This window comes from Apostichopus japonicus, chromosome 12 (assembly GCF_037975245.1).
Source record: "Apostichopus japonicus isolate 1M-3 chromosome 12, ASM3797524v1, whole genome shotgun sequence".
Classification (NCBI taxonomy): domain Eukaryota; kingdom Metazoa; phylum Echinodermata; class Holothuroidea; order Aspidochirotida; family Stichopodidae; genus Apostichopus; species Apostichopus japonicus.
The window spans coordinates 26,033,053-26,055,128 of record NC_092572.1 but is presented as its reverse complement, the minus strand read 5'-3'; the positions used below and the strand labels follow the sequence as shown (position 1 = coordinate 26,055,128).

Here is a 22,076-nt window from a genome sequence, read left to right as displayed (position 1 = left end):
CCGAATTGAAGCTGGCGAACGTTGTATTATTTTTTAGAGTATTCAAAATCATACGAATTTTTGTATGGTAGAGTGTAGGGATCGCGAGATACAATTTCTCAATGTGACGAGGAAAACGTGGTAAATATGACTGATTAAAGGTCAATTTTGATCGAAAATTTTATGTCACTCACAAATTACAAGCACATATGAAAATAAAAGTGCGACAGTCAGAAAAATTAGAGTGCGACAGTCGGATATTCCGAATTGAAGCTGGAGATAGGGGGAAATTCCGACAGTGAGAAATTCCGACTGTCGCACTCAAATTTTCCAACTATCGTCATTTTTACCAAGATTGGGGAGGGGGGGTGAGACACCCCACACCCCCTCTAGCGACGTCCCTGACCGCATGTCTTATTTCACTAGGGGGGAGGGGTGGGTGGTCTTCCAGTAACACGTGAACATTATATTGCATTAGCTTGGTCAGTTATAACCCAATACAAAATACAGGCTAACATTTGCTTCACTCTTACCACGAACATGTTGCTCCTTTCCGGTAAGCGTGCAGGAACTGCACGGCGGGAATGCATTAAAATATTTATAAAAGTTAAGTATATTCACTACTATTTTAACAGACCTTGTATGTAGTCTATCACAAGAAATCCTGCTGATCAAACAATCCTTAAAAATATTTTCAAGAATAGCGCCATCTATTTTCCTGCCTGTTATAAATACGTGGCCTGTTTATCGTGTACAACTCGTCAATGAAAATGTTGCATATGAAATAAGGACTAGGTCCTAATATAGGCTACACGAACACTGTGCAAGCACTCGTAAGGTAACGGGAGTGAAATACTGCTGGAGCTTATTATCGTGTTTTTCTTGCCACAAGAAGCGTTTTAACGATGGTAATTTGTCGTCATTTCCCAATACTTAAGAATTGAGTTTATCAACGAGCCGAATCCGGTAAACCGTGATAACTTGAAAACGACAGTAACTCTAGTCTGGTTCCAACGTGTAACGTAACATAACATTAGGCTATTTGGCATATACTAGTGGGAGTAAATTGTGTGTTAGGATGCTGTTCAAGTCGATGTACTTGGGGTATAGTACAAGTATACATCACCAGTACTTCCAGTAAACTAAGGTTACGCAGATACTTAGTACTATATAATTGCACATTGGAAAATAATGTTTCTGTGCAGTATGAAGTTTAAACTTTTTTCCACCAAAGTGAATCAACAACGTAAAACATGTCGCAGAATCGTTTTATGCAGCTAGCCTAGGCTAGACCTAGGCCTAGGCCTACTGTATTTAGTCTCAACCAATTCCAAAGAACATCTGCAAGTAAAAGTAGCATGGCTTCTTACAAAGTGTAACAAAAGGAGCCCACAAAGTTGATGAAACTATTTGATATCATCAGAAATGTGACGATTTTTTGTATTGTCTTTCTCTCCTAAGGTGCTTTTAGCAGCGGCCATTTGCACTAAAAGTGGCAAGGGCCTAGTAGCTCGTCAGTTTGTGGAGATGACCAGAGCCAGAATCGAGGGCCTCTTGGCAGCATTTCCCAAGCTAATGAACACTGGCAAACAGCACACGTTTGTTGAAACAGAGAGTGTTCGATATGTATACCAACCTTTGGAGAAGTTATACATGCTTCTAATCACGACAAAAGCTAGCAACATTTTAGAAGATTTAGAGACGTTAAGGTTATTTTCCAGAGCGGTAAGTATTTTGATACTTTCTTTGCATTGCTCTTTCTCTATTCTTTCCATATTTTATTGGATGGTTTTTCTCTCTAAATGAAAGAGAAGTTAAGTTTATAGTGACACAAGAGGTTTTAAATTTGCCACAAATTACAAATAAACAGGCAGTTGTACATTTATCTTCATTGACAATTTTGTTCAATGGAATGACCGTTCTTTTAATTTGAGCTTTTGGCCTGTCGGTTTATCTCTCGCGCACCGCTTTTACAATCTCATGTTAAACTGACTTGAAGTGTCTCTTTTGAACAGTACAGTATAACCATTTGATAAGATTATATTTTAACCGGAACAATTCCAACAAAATTGGACAAAGATTGAGCTGGACTGCAATTTTGACTTAAAGGCCGCCACTTTATTGTCTAATTGTCAGAAAACGATGGAACCACTTAAAAGTGCAAAGAAACATGTAGGTAGTGCAGTTTTTTTTACACAGTGCAGTAACCATATACATAGCATTTTTATTAGAGACAAAGTTCATAGCCTCCAAAATTGCTCTGCAAAACAAATTCCCAGGATGTGGATTGGGGGAGAGGGCAGGGAGGGGGAAACAATGTGAACAAACTGCTCACCTCCTGCGCACAGCCTGGCAAAGGCGATTGGAACAGTTTCAGTGTTCAAGATAAAGTGAGGATCGGAACGCGAGGCCTTACAACAATTAGGAGGGATATCGTCCATTCTGTGGTCATTTAGTAAACATGTCGTACTGTATGTTAGCACAGTGGCCGATGCTGTGGCCCAGTGGATAAAGGCGGTGGCATTTTGAAGCAATGATGCTTAGCAATTGGGAGGTCCTGGGTTGGATACCCGGCCGGTACATAGTAAGGTGGGTTTTTCATCCAAGAGCCAATCTACGGTTTTCCCCACCTGAAACAGCTCCCTAAATTGACAAGTTTCCAAATTTAGTGCAGATGTCGAATTGGAAGCCACCCGACGTGTAAGTTGTAGTCCATAAGACCCTTGTGGGGTTTCTTTCAGATTTGCGGTCATTTAAGCGTCGTAAAAAGTGTTAATTGTTACTATTATTGTGAGGACATTGTAGCTTGCACTGAAATACAGTATATACTCGCTCACTCCTGTTGGGCACATATGTACTGTGGATGTGAGAACGTGGGATTTGATGGATATGGCCGTCACATTATGACTATTTTTCTACTGTTTTATGTAAAATCACTGATTCCAGCTTTATACAGAAAGCTTGAGTTCTTACGAATGCTACATATTTATTAATATGTTTTTCTTGTCCTCATCTAGCTGTAGTAGTGATTTTAGCGCCTGTGAACATCGTATCAATGGATATGGTAGTGCATACTGCTTTATCAATATAGTTTTATCATTATGATATATTATTCATGATTTCTCTTTACTCTTTTCTTTTACAGATTCCAGAATACTGTCGAGCCATGGAAGAACAAGAAATATTAGACCATGCTTTTGAGCTGATTTTTGCATTTGACGAAATTGTCGCCCTTGGTTACCGAGAAAGTGTCAACTTAGCCCAGATAAGAACATTCACAGAAATGGATTCCCACGAAGAGAAAATGTTTGAAGCTGTCCGTGAGGTAAAGGAATATATATATACATCCATTTGGCGGTAATAAGCCTGTTCTCTGGTAATACAGATGTAGTATATATGCAGCTCTTCAACATTTTCAGCTTTCATAATGTTGGTCGGTTCAAGGTCCCACTCGGTCGTGCAGTATGGCCGAGCAAAATGAAAAAAAAAAGCAAGCATTTTAGAATAATCAAGTTAAGGTGATTAAAATAGTTAGAATACCTTTGAAATGTTGATTATACATTTGAAAAGATCTCTCCTTGATTAAACTATGAAATGAAATGGGCGGTCAGCTAACAACATTGTCATGATCTAAAGTCACCGATCTGTTTGTGAAACTAAATAGGACCGATATGACAATACCCCCATTGGGTATGGTTGGAAAGCCCCATTAGATGATGTCATAGTCTTCCTGTGAGTGTAGATCTATTGTTTGGGTAAAAACCGAGTGGACCCTCTTCTGGCATTTTGCGACTTCTTTTAACAAAATAATGCTTGAAAACATTTCTTTCAACCATAAAAAATCAAGTGAATTGTCACCCAGTGCATAATTTGCCATTGTTGTTTGGAATTCAAACAGTTTCTGCTTGATCAGTGGCAACAGCGAGCCACTCTGTGACATAAGCGAGCCTCGTATCGCATTTCAACACATTGAAACGTTCTAAACCTAACATTTCCACACCTGTCCCCAGAGAAAGGTGTCTTGTTTTGTGATATCTCATATCAAATTTATTAACAAAAATTGTCTCGTACAGATACTATATTCAGCATGAGTGAGATGCCCTTACTATCCCTTTAACATAGGTCACACAACACTCCTCATTATAGAAAACCGCACGGATCGTTATAAATAACAGTTTCATTGTCACTGATTTTCAGAAAAGAGTCGTCGATCTTAAATTGATCCTCGGTCTGTTGTTTAAGAAACAGTGATCAATTTATTCAGTATAGAATTATAACAGAATGCTTGAAGCAAAATATTTTCAATTTGTCAAACAGAGATCTGCAAAACTGTATATAGTAGTCTTTTGTGGACAAAACCATGTGGTATTCAGTACTTGATAAAATGACAGGATGAAAGGACATGACTAACTTCTCTTCTGTCCCCCCCCTCCTTCCCCCTTTCCCCCCCCCCAATCACTCCTCTTCTTATAGCTCTCCTCAACCCTTTTTTCTCCACACCTTTCTGTCTTTGTCCTTGTCCACTTTATTCCCTACCCCCTTCCCTGAATCCTCTCTTTGTCCCTCCACTGTTTATCTCCTACCTCTCCTCTTCCCCTGTTGGTTCTTTCTTTGTTCTCTCCATCCCTTGTCTACGAATCGCCTTACATCCATCTCTTTGTGTTCACCATGCTCATTAACCTGTCTGTATTCTGTGCGTGTTTTTGTCCCTCCTGTTACTGTTACTTGTCATTTAGCATTTGAAGAAGATCCTGCTAGGATCGGAACGTCAGGCCAACTTACTTTTACACAAGATGAAAGGGCACGAAGTATTGCCACTGTATACAAAAAATGGAACAGCACTTCAATTGGTTATTCCCTGATGAGAGTTAATATTAATAATAAATAATATGCCACTTACGGTATATAGCGCAATATGCAAAGGCTTCAAAATGCTTTACAAAACATAATACATAAAAACAAAGTAAAAAAAAACATAAATACAAAACCAATACACCTGAGAAAGATAAAATTACACAATGTAAAGTAAAGGAAATGTTAAAAATACAGTGTAAAACTACATCAAATATGTGAAAAACTACTAAAATAAATATATACTATTTTACAATATGATACCGAATCAAGAATAGCATAAAACGGATATCAAATATATATTGCACAAACATTGCAATGGAATTCAGTTGTATAAAATGGTGACACTAAAAACAGTCATAAAATGAAAGATATATTTATGTGTCATAGAAATGCAGCCGGAAAAGGTGGGTTTTGAGTTTGGATTTGAAAATTCCCAAGGAAAGTGCATGGCGAATGTTGGCGGGAAGTTTGTTCCATAAGTCGGCGGCGGGCGTAGGCATTATTGTTTAACTAACGTTATTGTGAAACTCGTTGTGTTTGGGCTGGTGTGGCAGGGAATAGTGTCCGGGTGTCTCACAGACACTTTTCCACGAGAATTGTGTCTGTAGGACAACTTTCTCGGGGGGAATTGTGTCCGGCGGACAGTATTATCTGTCCAGACGGACACTATTAACTAGGAAAAAACGTCCGTGTGTGGTGATTTTCTGTCCGCGCGGACAGGATGAGAGAATACCACGGACAAATGTGTCCTACAAGCTCTTCTGTATGGAAACGTAGTGCAAAAACATCAGGACAGCAAGGCTTCTTTGGAGGGGACACTATATCCTAGTAATAAGTGTCCTACGGATGGACGGACACTCATTACTGCCACACTGGCATATAATTATCTTCTCTCATTATTATACATTTTACAGTCACAAGAGAAGGAGGCCCAGAAGGAGATGAAGAAGCGAATGGGTGAACTCATGGCCCAGAGGAAAGACGCTGCCAAGAAGGGTAGGGACGTACGGTCTGGCGGCTTTGGGTCTTCGGTACGAGGAGGGGGAAGCAGCGGAGGAGGAGGAGGGGGAATGGACACGATGATCGAGCCCAGGGAATCTAAGCAAGTCACAAAACCAACAAAGTGAGCTTAAATCTAAGTTAGAGAAGTGTTCAGCACAACTCATTTAGTTTGAATGGAAGAAGAAATCCAGACTATCGTCTGTGTTACGTAATTTGGATTTGGCAAAATTGTGAAAAAGAAGAATTCCCCCCGAAAAGAGAAAAGAAAGAGTTCGTTCTGTTGGCGAATTTGGCAAATTTTAAAGCTCCACGGCAGGTGGCTGCCATTTTGTCAATGTGTGATACCGAAATGGTAAAGTAAGAAGTGAAATTCAGTATTTTTTTCCATTTTTTTTTGGGGGGAGGGAGCTTTTCATGGTAAAAGCAGTAATGCCTCTGGAAAATAAATGCCCAAGGGCTGTTACTCTTTCTTTTTATGCACAGAAAAGTCAAGCCAACTTTTTTTTGACATCCCAGAGCTCTCTGGAATTGTTCGAAGGCCTGGAAGGCCACTTATTTTGGTTTTCCGAGTCGGGATGGTCTAGTAAAGAGATGACTGCAGTGATCACCACCATACACCTAATTACTAGGTAGCTCAGTGGGTAGAGCACAGGGGCATTTTTCATCCTGCTCTCACTGGCTTGAATGCCAATGTTCAGATTTAAAAAAAAATGTATCCTCACGATTTAGTTTGGTTTGTTTCTTTCGTTAGATCACTGGGTAAGGGCATGAAGCTGGGAAGCAAATCAAAGGACGTCAACTCCTTCTTGGACAAACTCACCTCGGAGGGCCAAGATGTCATCAGCGAGAAGAAAACCCGCCAGTCGGCCAACATGACCAAGGCCACGACACCAGCGGCTAAGACAGAAAAGTAAGTTGCATTACAGCAGAGGTGGTCCGAGAAGCGGATCGGGCCCGGCAGCGCAACCGTTCATCATGGAACGGTTTATCCAGCCTCGCATCGCAAGACGCCGTGTGCAAAATGGGCAAATTGCAAAGATGCATTTGGCAGTTTCTGTACATAGCAGGCGTGAGCTTTTTCCGCAAATTCGCGGAATATCCGTGATTTCTTTTCTACCTTGGGCACAAATACTATTATCCTAACACACTGTAGCATATGCAAACTGCAGCCTATACCGCAATTTTGCAAAGGTCCGTAATTCTTTTTTTTTTTTTTTACACCAGGCTCATCCCTTGTACATAGGGAGGGCCGCAGTAATTTTAAAAAGCGATCAATTTTCACAGCCTTCGTAACTGCTGCGTAGAAATTCAACACCGAATTGTAGCCGGAACAAAATCCAGAGCAGTTTTTTTTTTCCTACTAACCATAAATCACTGGGAACAGTCACTTCAAAAAATGACGGGACTGAAAATACTTCTACCTTTGTGGAGTTTTGAATGAAGGTCCGGCTTGCTTGTGATGGGATGTTTCAATGGACAAATAAGCATGTGAAAGAAGATCTCTCTGGTCTTTTATTCCTCGTGTAAAGTCATCTAGATCTAGAGATCTAGAACGTCCTTTAGGCAGGTCAAATTTTCTGTTCAGATATAACCAAAAGCAGACAAAGTTGACAAAAACTTCCATAAAAATTCCTTACAAATTTTGCACTGCTTAAGTGTTTGTAACCCTGCAGGATTTTGAGGCTGCAAAATTTTCTCAGTCGCTCGCAGGATCGATGTCATGCACGCCTCTGCACAGCAGGCTAAACGATCGGGTCGATAGATTGGACTTTTCATATAGGGTTATGTATTGAATTCTTTATATCTGTAAAATGAACAGTCTGCTTTGATTGAGTGTCCTATATGTTGGATCCCACTTTTACAGATCAAAACGCCCCACTTTTCAATCCTCAACAGTTCATGTAGTCACTCCCCTCGTTAAATAGTGATTACAATCTGTAGTGCAGCAGAAATGACTGTTCGAGTGTTTAATTACCCAAAAAATGTATCGGCCCATTTGAATTCTGTTGACTCTGTTGTAAGTTTTGACGAGGACTTTAAATGTCACGTAGATAGGTTTGACGATAAATGACAGCTGGAGGAAGATCCAGTCACAAGTTTGGTTCTAATCCCTTCAAGTGATCTATATACCCTGATAGGTTGATTCGTGAAGGTACTGACGTAAGCTGACAAATCGTCCAAGACTGCAGCGGACACTTGCCACGGTCCTAGCAGCTTGCTTAGTGGTCTACCACATGACGGCCAACAGAAGTACAGTAGAGCTTAGGTGACAGATTGATTTATGGGGGTGTCAGATGAAATGTTTATTAGATCCTCCTACAAGCAGGAACTCTCAAAGAAGCAATCATCGGTTTATCAAAGCTGCAAGCTGACTGAAGTCAGTCTCTTAGATTCATATTTAGCAGCCATGATTATGAATTGTCAATTGTCAACAACTCTGTAACTGGACGACATAGATTAATCTTGAAGTGACTCGAACTCGGGACCTTATGATTGAAAGGCACCGGCGTTAACCACTGAGCTAGCAGTCCTTGAATTGCCTGTTACACCCAATTGCTATCAAAAATGGGTTACGGGCAAATGAGATATTTGGGAATCGAGAGTAACAAATACTTGTAACTCACTCATTTTCTATGGATGAGAGCAGACTTATTTTACAGCCTTCAATGTGTTTTAAGCGAAAAAACATATGCAATCAGCTTATGTGTGTCTGTGACACTTGCTTTGGTCTGTGATAACTCGACAACAGAGTTGTAGATATTTGTCATACTTGCTATGTACATGTATTATAGTGAGAAGGTGTGTCCTATCGTTTTTGGCACGGACCTTGTGAATATTAATGAGGTTATGGGGTCATCTGTAAAATTCTTGACATAGCGATAGCCTCTCAACCGTAAAGTCGAATTGTAACCAAACGCGGTATACAATTGTTGGTGTAACAGCTGGTACATGTGGGCATAAATGTAATGATATTTAGGTTATGACATTGAAACACTCTAATAATCCACTAAGCAAGAAACCATAGTGCCCATTGGACTCTTGTTTTATACCAGAGCCTTTTGATGACTATTCGATGATCTATAATTTATTCAGATTTTCAGGCATGGACAACCTCTCTGACAAGGTCTATGAAGTCAAGAGTCGTTTCCCTTTGTTTATGGACAGTTTGGTCAACAAGAATGACAAACCAGTGGTTACCTTGAGCTTGAATTTTGAATTATTAACAATGAATATTCATAGGGTTGACTGTGAGGTACAGGAGTCTGGTTCAAATCTGAGAAACCGTAAAGGGTTCTTTAAGTCTACACCTCTTGTCTTCTATACTCTCTCTCCCTCTCTCTCCCTTTGCAGCATACATATCCAGGCGTCGGAGAAGATGAGTGTGACCGCCAGCCGGGATGGGGGTCTGGAGGGGTTAGAGGTCCACGGGATACTGCAGTTGAGGGTCGCTAACCAGGAGGATGGGTTAATCAAGATTCATGTGGATAACAATGATGACAAGGGGGCACAACTACAGGTAATTGATGCTTTATACACGGCAAGATTGTGTGTGTCTATAAGCTGTAATGTTGCACACCTTACACCAATGTGTAGAATTGTGGCTTAGTTCTACTGGACGCAGTATATAACACTAATATGGTAGGATTATGAATGGATTATGCTTCTAATGCTGTTCATGTTTAAACACTGATGTGTAATGTTGTAATGTTGGACACATTCTAACACCAATGTGTAGGATTGTGGGTTAGTTCTACTGGACACAGTATATAACACTAATGTGTATGATTATAAATGGATTGTGCATAAGATAGTTTGCACTTTTTGTAGTTACTGTTTGAGATTCTGTGATGTTGGTGTAAAAGTGGTGTAGATAGTGATAAACTGTATTTGACTTGGCTTTTGTAGTGTTTGAGATTCTGTGCTGTTGGTGTAGAAGTGATGTAGATAGTATTTGAGATTATGTGTTGTTGGTGTAGAAGTGGTGTAGGTAGTGATAAACTGTATTTGACTTGCCTTTGTAGTTACTGTAGTGTTTGAGATTCTGTGTTGTTGGTGTAGAAGTGGTGTAGATAGTGATAAACTGTATTTGACTTGGCTTTTGTAGTTACTGTAGTGTTTGAGATTCTGTGTTGTTGGTGTAGAAGTGGTGTAGATAATGATAAACTGTATTTGACTTTGCTTTTGTAGTTACTGTAGTGATTGAGATTCTGTGTTGTTGGTGTAGATGTGGTGTAGATAGTGATAAACTAGTATTTGACTTCGCTTTTGTAGTTACTGCAGTGTTTGAGATGCTGTGTTGTTGGTGTAGAAGTGGTGTAGATAGTGATAAACTGTATTTGACTTTGCTTTTGTAGTTACTGTAGTGTTTGAGATTCAGTGTTGTTGGTGTAGAAGTGGTGTAGATAGTGATAAACTGTATTTGACTTTGCTTTTGTAGTGACTGTAGTGTTTGAGATTCTGTGTTGTTGGTGTAGAAGTGATGTAGATAGTATTTGAGATTATGTGTTGTTGGTGTAGAAGTGGTGTAGGTAGTGATAAACTGTATTTGACTTGCCTTTGTAGTTACTGTAGTGTTTGAGATTCTGTGTTGTTGGTGTAGAAGTGGTGTAGATAGTGATAAATTGTATTTGACTTGGCTTTTGTAGTTACTGTAGTGTTTGAGATTCTGTGTTGTTGGTGTAGAAGTGGTGTAGATAATGATAAACTGTATTTGACTTTGCTTTTGTAGTTACTGTAGTGATTGAGATTCTGTGTTGTTGGTGTAGATGTGGTGTAGATAGTGATAAACTAGTATTTGACTTCGCTTTTGTAGTTACTGCAGTGTTTGAGATGCTGTGTTGTTGGTGTAGAAGTGGTGTAGATAGTGATAAACTGTATTTGACTTTGCTTTTGTAGTTACTGTAGTGTTTGAGATTCTGTGTTGTTGGTGTAGAAGTGGTGTAGATAGTGATAAACTGTATTTGACTTTGCTTTTGTAGTGACTGTAGTGTTTGAGATTCTGTGTTGTTGGTGTAGAAGTGGTGTAGATAGTGATAAATTGTATTTGACTTGTCTTTTGTAGTTACTGCAGTGTTTGAGATGCTGTGTTGTTGGTGAAGAAGTGGTGTAGATAGTGATAAACTGTATTTGACTTGGCTTTTGTAGTGACTGCAGTGTTTGAGATTCTGTGTTGTTGGTGTAGAAGTGGTGTAGATAGTGATAAACTGTATTTGACTTTGCTTTTGTAGTTACTGCAGTGTTTGAGATTCTGTGTTGTTGGTGTAGAAGTGGTGTAGATAGTGATAAACTGTATTTTACTTTGCCTTTGTAGTTACTGTAGTGTTTGAGATTCAGTGTTGTTGGTGCAGAAGTGGTGTAGATAGTGATAAACTGTATTTGACTTTGCCTTTGTAGTTACTGCAGTGCTTGAGATTCTGTGTTGCTGGTGTGGAAGTGGTGTAGATAGTGATAAACTGTATTTGACTTTGCTTATTGTAGTTACTGTAGTGTTTGTGATTCTGTGTTGATGGTGTAGAAGTGGTGTAGGGAAACAGTATTTCACTTGTCTTTTGTAGTTACTGTAGTGTTTGGTAAGGACTTTATAGCAGGATTTATTCCTGTGCGGGATTCTGCACAGGTGATCATAGCAGTGGGGTTTGAGGGGGGAGGGTGTCATATTAATATACAGTGTGTAAGATTCTAGTTTTGCTGAATGTAACGGCCATGTAGTACAACGTTTGGTATTTCTGTATCCTGTATGGTTGGTGTTGCAGTGGTTTCGTTATCGAGACACATTTTAAGTCCTCATTGAGTTAATCTTGAAGTTGTTGAATACTGAAAAGCTTGCTATAGTATCGTTACAAAGACTTGTATTAAGAGTAAACAAATATTGTTTTCGCCAGAACGTGTTTGAATCTGTGAGCTCATTATTTTGTCCTGATATCAGTGGATCAAATCCCGTAATTCTAGATTCAATGTGACAAACTGACATCGTTTCCGCTAGCATCCATGAACTTAAAAACCATTTCCAAGGAATTATAATTTTGACGGTATCGTGAAATAAATAATTTTGAGGATTTTAATCATCAGCTGATGAAGCCATATTTTTAACCATTTTTGTTAGTTCTGAAATTCTGCAATGCCCTTGTATTTTGCTATTTGTGACATCACTTTTTTTTCTTTCACGTTTTTTTCTTGTTTTTGTGTAGACACATCCAAATGTTGACAAGAATCTATTCAACACGAAATCAGTCATTGGTATGAAGCAATCTAAGAAGCCATTCCCAGCCAAGCTTGACGTTGGAGTACTAAAGTGGCGTTTCCAGACACAGGATGAAAGTCTCATGCCTCTTTCTAGTAAGTACATATACAAGAAACATTGGGTCAAACGACCTGGAGATTCTGTTTCAGAAGGAAGTGTCCCCCTTTAAACATCGATGTGAGTTTGTGATACCATATTATGGTACCTTTAACATTGTTCAGGAACATTGCATTTAAGAAGAGTAATTGATTACGTTGATCATATTCATGTATCGCACTTAGCATCGTATAGCTCATTGCTCAGTGGCAACAGGATGGATCTTTCTCTGTGTAGCTTACCGAGAGAGGGCGCTGTGATGCCCGTCCTATTGGGAGTGAAATGTACTGTTTAATGATCTCTAAATTAAGGAAAAGCACGATCACATGAAAGCGCTGACAAGCTGCAAACATGCCTGACGAATTCATGTACCAGCACACTGTGTGATCAACTGGTTCATGGTATATATATATATATATATATGTTGCAGCGCTATACAAAAACTTTGGTTCAAGGTTCAATTTGTGCTGTTTTGTCGAACAAAAGACCTACTGTATATATGTAATATACAATATGTTTCTGAATGATCTCTTCATCAGTAATGACAAAACCACTTTGTATCTACTACTAGTGATCAACTTCTGCTTGCGCTATTTACGCGGAACAAGACCTGATAGATTTGACAGCGTCCTATGTTGATTTTTGGCGTGGCTGGAATGCCCCATTGTTTCAAACACGTAAATGTGTTTTAGTTAGAATGAGTCTTGGGGGGCATGCGGTTGTTTCTGATGAGGTCATCAGGGATGTGCCCACGCTGGGCGGCCCCGCCCAGCACTCAAAATTACCGCCCAGCACTGTCTTAAAAATGGTGAATCCTACCTAGCACTATTTTCATCTAACAATATATTCAACAAAAATTGGGCCTATGCCAAAACCATACAGACTATTAATTATCAGTTACGCATGCAAGAAACATTACTTACGGCTCTCAATCGGTCCCTTGTAAAATCTCTTTGAAACAACCACTAACTTTTACCAGGTATGCAATATATTTCACTAAAAGAAAAAATTAAAATGTAAGTTGTTAGTGTATGTGCTTAAAAAGCTATACAATTACTAGCATTTGGCATCTGAGCACCTTCAAAAATCAAAAAAATTCTCGAAGGGGAGGGGGATATCCCCTCTCCCCCTTAGACCCCTCTCCCAGGAAGGCAATCAGTATATCCGGCACTCAGGAAATCCTGGCACATCCCTGGTCATGACCTGTAAGAAGTGCCAAAGTGTTTATAACGCTGCCCGTTAGCAGTGGAAGAAGTGTTGACGTAGGGTCCATATATCGTTGTGTCTCTTAATGAACTCGCCATCCGTCTGTGAATTAACGTTTTTTTCTTTCGATCTGGAAGAGTCGTTTCCTTGCGAGGGTTCATGTCGTCGTGCTTTCTCGTTTCCATGTTGCTTATAACTCATTTCCATGGTCTCTCCTCCTGCGCAGTAAACTGTTGGCCGTCAGAAAACAACGATGGAGGCTGCGATGTAAATATCGAATACGAACTTCAGCTGGAGGATATGGAACTCCAAGATGTATCCATAACCATTCCTGTTCCGTAAGTAACTTTTACGTCAATTTAACCAGCTTTGGAGCACGTCCGAGTACCGAGTTTCAGCCCCCTGAGAGTCCGGTCCGACTAGGTTCAGTTCATTTATATTCAGGGAATTGTAAATTTACACAATGGGATCGAGTTTATCGGAACCGTCAGTCTTGATTCGAGTCCTGGAGTTCTGGCTGTCCAAGTCGGTGTCCCATTTTTGTTTTCACAATCGAGTTAAACATTTGAAGTCGTTGAAAAATGGACCAGTGTGGACTGGAGTGCCAGGTCCGATGTCAAGTACTAAACCACTGTCATTTAGTCACAATGGGCAGCCCTACTTGGCTGTTGAATTTTGCTCTATATGGGCATTTTAATCTAATTTATCAGATACTTTTACCAGAAACTGGACAGCCGCCATATTAGTATTGAGTAAACTTGTGAGACCACCACTTTTATGGTATGTGTTATGAACATTTTCATGATCAGTGTAATGTCAGGTTGTTGTCAGTGTTTAGTTTAGCCCCACCCTTGTCACACCCATGCCCCACCCATGCCACACCCACTATACACCACCTGTTCACATCAACCTGCCATGCTCTACTCCTTTCACCATCATATGGAAAGACCACTTTTACACAATATTGTCTTCACAGACGAAATATTTCCTCCAAAATTTAAAACAAAATGTTTTTGTCACCAGGTCTGGAGTCGGTGCTCCCGTCGTGGGAGAAATTGATGGAGAATATCACCATGACAACCGTAAGAACATTCTAGAGTGGACTCTGCCCGTTATTAACTCGGAAAACAAGTCCGGAAGCCTGGAGTTCAGTATCGCTGGCAGCCCTGATGATTTCTTCCCAGTCAATGTCAACTTCTTTGCGAAGAGGACCTACTGTAATATACAGGTATGTTGCACAGGAGGGTAGCGAAGCTCAAACAGCCGGGTAGAAAGATAGCTCATCTGTGATTATAAGTTCATAGGTAACTACATAAGTAACTATATAGGTAACTATATTGGTTACTACATAGGCAACTACATAGGTAACTTCATTGGTAACCTTCATAGGTAACTACATACAGTAGGTAACTACAAATGTACTACATGGGTAACTACATAGGTAACTACATAGGTAACTACATTAGTAACTATATAGGCAATTAAATAGGTAACTAGACAGGTAACTACATAGGTAACTACATTGGTTACTACATATGTTACTACATTAGTAACTACATTGGTTACTACATATGTTACTACATTAGTAACTACATAGGTAGCTACATAGGTAACTAGATGGGTAACCTTCATAGGTTACTTCATTGGTTACTACATATGTTACTACATTAGTAACTACATAGGTAACTACATAGGTAACTACATTAGTAACTACATTAGTAACTACATAGGCAACTACATAGGTATCTACATGGGTAACCTTCATAGGTAACTTCATTGGTTACTACATATGTTACTACATAGGTAACTACATTAGTAACTATATAGGCAACTACATAGGTCACTAGATAGGTAACTACATTGGTTACTACATATGTTACTACATTAGTAACTACATAGGTAACTACATATGTTACTACATGGGTAATTCCATAGGTAACTATATAAGTTACTACATAGGTAACTATATATGTTACTACATGGGTAACTACATAGGTAACTTCACAGGTAACTACATTGGTTACTATCACTTGTGGTATTAGAACGTGGTATAATAACTAGAAAGTTAGTGATACATACAGAAGTGTATTGTGTGTAACAAGGTATATAGTGCTATGGAGCATTAGTGGATGGCCTGATTTGGTAATTATACCAGTGAATACCTGTTATAGGTGAATCTATAGGGGATACATGAATCTATAGCCCTGGATACGTGAATCTATAGGAGATAGGTGAATCTATAGGGGATAGGTTACTCTAGAGAGGATCGGTGAATCTGTAGGGGATAGGTGACTAGAGGGGATTGGTAAATCTGTATGGGATAGGAGAATATATTGGGGAAGTGTAAATCTGCAGGGATAGGTTAATCTGTACATAGGGGAGCGTTAATCTGTAGGGTATAGGTAGATCTGTAGTGGATGGTTAAATCTGTAGTGGGTGGGTAAATCTGTTGGGGTGGGTAACTCTGTCGGGATGGGTAACTCTGTAGTGGAAATCTGTATTGATAGGTAAATCAATAGTGGTTGGGTAAATCTGTAGGAATGGGTAAATCCAAATAAATCTTTAGGGGATGGGTAAATCTGTAGGGATGGGTAAATCCATAGTGGATGGGTAAATCTGTAGGGATGGTTAAATCTGTAGGGATGGTTAAATCTGTAGGTAACTACCCTCCTAACTGTAGGTTTATCAAGTGTAGCAAAAGTACAAAACAGGTTACTCTGTTGTTTAGCATACTGTACCTTGATGCACATCGGTAGTTACTATCGTAAGGCTGATAAATAAATATCTCCATCAAGCACAGCAAAGTTGTTGTGTACGGTTAAGGTAACTTTAGGTTAAGGTTAAGGTACGGTCAAGGTCCTTCCATTGTGGCATTACCAAATTCGCACTTCTCAATTTACAAAGTCCTACAGCCCATAGTGTACCATGACTGCAAGAACTCAAATGAGGTTGTGAAGTACAGCATATAGCAAACCTACAAGTCGCAGATTGGTTTATATTGTGTAACATTCTAGTCTGTGACAAGAATATCTGTTGCATCGAACATACTGTAAGATGGGTACCAATCCCCACTCTCATTACCGTCCCCCCTCTATTTTTTCATCCCCTTTCCTCTTTTTTTTTCAACTCAACAGCCGGACTCGATAGTGTCAGTTGAGGGCAACAGACCGGTGAAGCATTCTCTGGATACCGTACTCCTGGTGGAGAAGTATGAGATCGTATGAGACGCCTTATCTGTCTTAAGAATTGGTTAAATTATGTACAGAAAAAAAAAATATCAGATATCCCTCTTTGGTACATCAAGGCTACCGTTTTAGTGTTATCCTAAAGATGGCCGTATTGTAAAGGGATATCTGAACTAAGTATGGCCATATCGTAAAGGGATATCTGGACTAAGTATGGCCGTATTGTAAAAGGATATCTGGACTAAGTATGGCCGTATTGTAAAGGGATCTCTGGACTAAGTATGGCTGTATTGTAAAGGGATATCTGGACTAAGTATGGCCATATTGTAAAGGGATATCTGGACTAAGTATGGCTGTATTGTAAAGGGATATCTGGACTAAGTATGGCCGTATTGTAAAGGGATATCTGGAATAAGGATGGCCGTATTGTAAAGGGATATCTGGACTAAGTATGGCCGTATTGTAAAGTGATATCTTGACTAAGTATGGCCATATTGTAAAGGTATATCTAGACTAAGTATGGCCGTATTGTAAAGGGATATCTAGACTAAGTATGGCCATATTGTAAAGGGATATCTGGACTCAGGATGGGCATATTGTAAAGGGATATCTGGACTCAGGATGGCTGTATTGTAAAGGGATATCTTGACTAAGTATGGCAGTATTGTAAAGGGATATCTTGACTAAGTATGGCCGTATTGTAAAGGTCTATCTGGACTAAGTATGGCCGTATTGTAAAGTGATATCTGGACTAAGTATGGCCGTATTGTAAAGTGATATCTGGACATTTAGGTGCCCGTTGGATCACTGTCGGTGGATATCGACTGATTGTGTAAGGAAAGGTCAATACAGAACTTTGGGAGATTTTTATTTACTCATTTTGGAATACGACACTAGGAGAGATAAAATGTTTCATCTGTAACAAATGTTATCGGTATTGCTTCACTGTTACCATGGCTAAAGTACAGAAGGGTTGAAACTCCCATATTTCTGTAGCTTCACAATACCAAAACCAGATGGAATGTAGAGATAGTCAGGTCCGTAACACAAGAATGGGTCACATGCCTCCTTTGGTTTCTTTCTTGTTTTTTTGTATTGTACCTGCGATAAAGTTATGAAACTAAAGCAGTATTTAAATTAATTGATGGTAATAGTTTTTACATGCTTAGTTGGTTGAAAATTGCCATTTTCATAGACTCTTAGCTTTTGAATAGTTTATGAAAGTTTGGGTGAAAGTGGTGTAGCCATATGCTAAGCTTAAACTAGTGAAATCTTGTTGTATTCTGCCATGGTGCACAAAAAATATGCAGGAGCGGAGAAATGTGCAAGAAAGGAAAAATACTTAAATAGCTGAGAAAACTGGAGTAAGCATGTAATTATGAAGGAGTAGACTAGTATTTTGGAAAACACTAACATCTTTTTAGCTGGCTTGAAATAAAAATACAAAGTTATAAGTCATTCTGTCGACAGTGGTTCAGACAGGTACAAATTATATCCAAGAAGCTAATTGGTTTTAGTTATTGTTATTGTTATGATCAATGAGTTGTTATTAACAATGCCAGTATGTTGAAACGCACTGACGTTAGTTTCTTTGAAAGTACTTTGTGGTTAATGTTTTAATTGCAAAAGGGAATCAACTCATCATACATTGGAAGGGTTGACAGAACAAACAAGACTTAGCTTCCAAGAAGCGGATCAAGTTGAAATAAATGGTGTTCTATATATCTCTATATTTTCTTTCTTCTAATTTTTTTCTATATATATATGACTGTAATTGTTTTAAGTTGTTGATACGTGTGAAAATGGACATTCATGTGGTTGAAGCAGCCACACAACAGAGAGGAAGTATGTTTTGTTATTATTATTAACAATATGTATTTCTTTGTTTTTGGAAGCTGGGGAGTAATCTACCTTTTTAGTGTCATGAAAAGTGATTTCTACCCATTGAATTAACTTAAGTTGACAATGTACATGCACGAAAAGTTGAATGGGGGGGGGTTGGGGGGAGGGGGGATGGAAAAATGCATGCAAATTTGTTGATATGATGCCAGACATTGCTTAACCAACTACATAACAGTTTATATTCCAATAAGTGTATGGAGATCTGGCTCTAGGTATAGAAATATCTCAATTTGATATTTATGTAAAAGAATGGTCTGAGAGGGAGATTAAGCGGGCAAATTGTTTCTTGGTGGAAAATATGTGATGATTATTTGAATTCTAGCATCATTTAGGACAATGCTAAAAACTGGTAATGATATTATCTATTTTTGTCCACTTTTACTCTTTTTGGTTTGTTTTGGTAAGGCTTGATTTGTGTCATTTGCGCTCTTATTGAAATGTTATCTGCTATACCACCATTCATTTACAAGAACTTTGTAGTTTGCATGTAAGTTTGATTCCAAAATGTGTTCTAGTAAGGTTATTGCTTACTTGTGAGGACATTGTTTACTTGTCAGGACATTGTTTACTTGTCAGGACATTGTTTACTTGTCAGGCCATTGTTTACTTGTCAGGACATTGTTAACTTGTCAGGACATTGTTTACTTGTGAGTATATTCCTTACTTGTGAGGACATTTCTTACTTGTGAGGACATTGCTTATTTGTGAGGACATTGCTTACTTGTGAGGATATTGCTTACTGGTGAGGACATTGCTTACTTGTGAGGATATTCCTTACTTGTCAGGACATTGTTTACTTGTCAGGACATTGTTTACTTGTCAGGACATTGTTTACTTGTGAGGATATTCCTTACTTGTGAGGATATTCCTTACTTGTGAGGACATTTCTTACTTGTGAGGACATTGCTTATTTGTGAGGACATTGCTTATTTGTGAGGACATTGCTTACTTGTGAGGATATTGCTTACTTGTGAGGATATTGCTAACTTGTGAGGACATTGCTTACTTGTGAGGACATTGCTTACTGGTGAGGACATTGTTTACTTGTGAGGACATGTTTACTTGTGAGGACATTGCTGACTTGTGAAGACATTCTTTACTTGTGAGAACATCGTTTACTTTTGAGGACATTGCTTGCTTATGAGAACATGACTCTTATGTACACCAATACACCATATTCATCGGCACGACTGAATCATTTCTTTCATGGAGTGTGTTCATTACTGTCCATGGTAGAAATAGGAATTATATATTAAAAATACATATTAGATTTTGAAGACTTAGATAGTAGTAAAGCTACATTGTTGTTGCATATTGGTTAGATCTAAAGGTATCATTTCGCCATGTTGTAACATCATGATGTGTATGGTGAAGTATATTACTATGATAGTCAAATGATAAAACAATGGGGCCTATGAAGGCCAATGTTATTTAGTTATTTTTTATTTGTTCTTGAACTGTAAATTACGCCATGTCATTTGTTAAAGAATAGTTCAATATAAACATAACATCTGTCATAGTTAGTATCATTTATCACATCACAGTTAGCTTTCAGTTGTATTGCATTCTGGTGACCTAAATACAGTGACCGTATTTTCCATCAAATCGTGAACACGTTTGAGGCTATATTTATTCCTTGAGTCCAGACCCCCTCTCATGTGACAACTACGTTGTTTTGCTAGAAGAAATATCTATATGTGATATGGATCAAAATGTCTTAATTATTCATTTTTTCATTTCCTTCTCGAACGAGGAAACACAAATGTTCCAATATTGACATTTATATCGCTACGTCACTAAAACACCGTCCTTTGAGGTTGTTTTAACTCAGTCATCAGCTTCAAAAGATTATGTTTTCCTGTCCTTCGAATTATTATTTTTATTAGTACTTTTTTTTTTTTTTGGCGTCGCGGATTCTTCTTTTTTGTGGTATAGCACACAATAACTACAATTCTGAAAAAAAAGGATAAACCCCATAAACTTTTGACTTATGTAATATTTCATGATGTAAATCGAAAACCAAATATTGGTTCTCAGAATTAACAATAAATCTTGTAATTGTTATACCAGTTTTTAAGGTTTTTTTATTTTGTATTACTGTGTCATTTACCTTAGTATTATGATAATCATACCTGAAAGCTATCCCGGTGATCTGAAAATCGGAGTCTTAAAAGTCAGGATCTGAGTCAAAGAAGAAGAAATAGAAAAAAAAAACACAGATTGTTGGAATAACTTTCCTGAAAAACGTGCCGTTAGATTAAAAGCTTAACGGGCTAAAACGTTAATATTATAACGGAAGGGCGTGTCCCCGGGGTCGTTGAAACCGATACACATATGGGGAGGGGTGTGTGGAATTTTCCCTTGTGAAAAGAAAAGAAGACTTGAAATGGTGCATTCTGTTATATTTCTCATATTTTGGAAATATATTTTATTCAAATATATATTTATATAAATTATCTATATGTCTAAAACTTGAGCCGGATTGTAAAGTGACGATGGACACATTGTAATAATACTATGATATGTGGTTGAATAATCAAGGACCTGGTGAACTGGGGTCCAGATAATTCGGTGTACTTGGTTGATTATTTGTATACTGTAGAGTTTATCACAATCTTGCTTAGTTGAAGTTAAATATACAAATGCTTAGAACAAAACGCCAAATGCTAGGAAAGTTTTATGATTTTTACGAAAGGGAATATAACCGGCGCGTAACCCGGGGTGTTGGGGGCACGCGTCCCCCGGGTAAGTAAACTAGGGGAACATGACGCATTTCGGTACTAGACCAGGATCTATATGCGAACTGCACTAGACCCTATATCCTTCGATACAATCGATACAATACTGCCATGAGAGATAAAATATTATACACTCCACTACACCCTTCCAATCACGTTCCGATCAGTTGCGAAACTTAATTACTTACCTTCGCATCACACCATATCAGTGAGCATGAAAATGGCGTTTCATGATGAACAGCCTCCAAACTGTCTATGTGTGTAGTCTTCGGTTTCGGAAATACCTGTTATTTTGTCCACGCCACCTGCATTAGAATCTACAGACAGGAAGAATCCATTTGAATATCCTCCCTGTTTTTATAATTACTTTAACGAAGATTTAACTAGTGGCTCGATCTGTACTAGCCATCGAGATGTGAGGTGAATATTTCTTTTCATTCTTCATCACCTTTGTAAACTTGTAATTAATTTTAAGTTGATATTTCATGAACTTTATTCTCAGTCATGATCGCTCGAAAGGCCTATCTACGTTTAGTTGTACAGTGTTTATTATGCTATGTATATGTACACCATTAGCTCAGTACAGTTTCTGCATTAGGATCGTAATGAAGTAGAGATTTAGGTATTTAGCCTGGGCGCCCTCTTCTCAAAATGGCCGCCTCCATCGCGTAAAAGCTAGGCTATAATAAACTAATCTTGTTTGAATGGTAACTACCATGCGACTCTTATTTAGTTTTTGAGCAATTGGTACTAATTTAGAATCCGTACCATTCCTAACCCCTAACCCTATTCCTTACTTCCTAACCCTAATTCCTAACCACTAACCCTATTCCATACTTCTTAACCCTACTTTTTAACCCCTTACCCTGTTGC

The 22,076-nt window shown here is 38.6% G+C and overlaps 1 protein-coding gene across 1 annotated transcript; it reads left to right on the top strand.

The window, feature by feature from the left end:
- Positions 1–730: 730 nt before the first annotated feature.
- LOC139978033 (coatomer subunit delta-like) lies at positions 731–20,529 on the top strand. The gene is made up of 10 exons (XM_071987976.1): positions 731–887; positions 1,441–1,704; positions 3,125–3,304; positions 5,748–5,956; positions 6,587–6,745; positions 9,187–9,352; positions 12,024–12,171; positions 13,605–13,716; positions 14,402–14,606; positions 16,513–20,529. Exons 1-10 carry the CDS (start codon positions 885–887, stop codon positions 16,600–16,602), a joined length of 1,536 nt encoding a protein of 511 aa, XP_071844077.1. The 5' UTR covers positions 731–884; the 3' UTR covers positions 16,603–20,529.
- Positions 20,530–22,076: the final 1,547 nt, after the last annotated feature.

Bases quoted from the DNA above. Each gene is read 5' to 3' on its own strand.
- LOC139978033 (XM_071987976.1), top strand. The intron at 3,305-5,747 runs GTAAAGGAATAT...TACATTTTACAG, and splicing joins TGTTTGAAGCTGTCCGTGAG to TCACAAGAGAAGGAGGCCCA. The intron at 13,717-14,401 runs GTAAGTAACTTT...TTTTGTCACCAG, and splicing joins TCCATAACCATTCCTGTTCC to GTCTGGAGTCGGTGCTCCCG.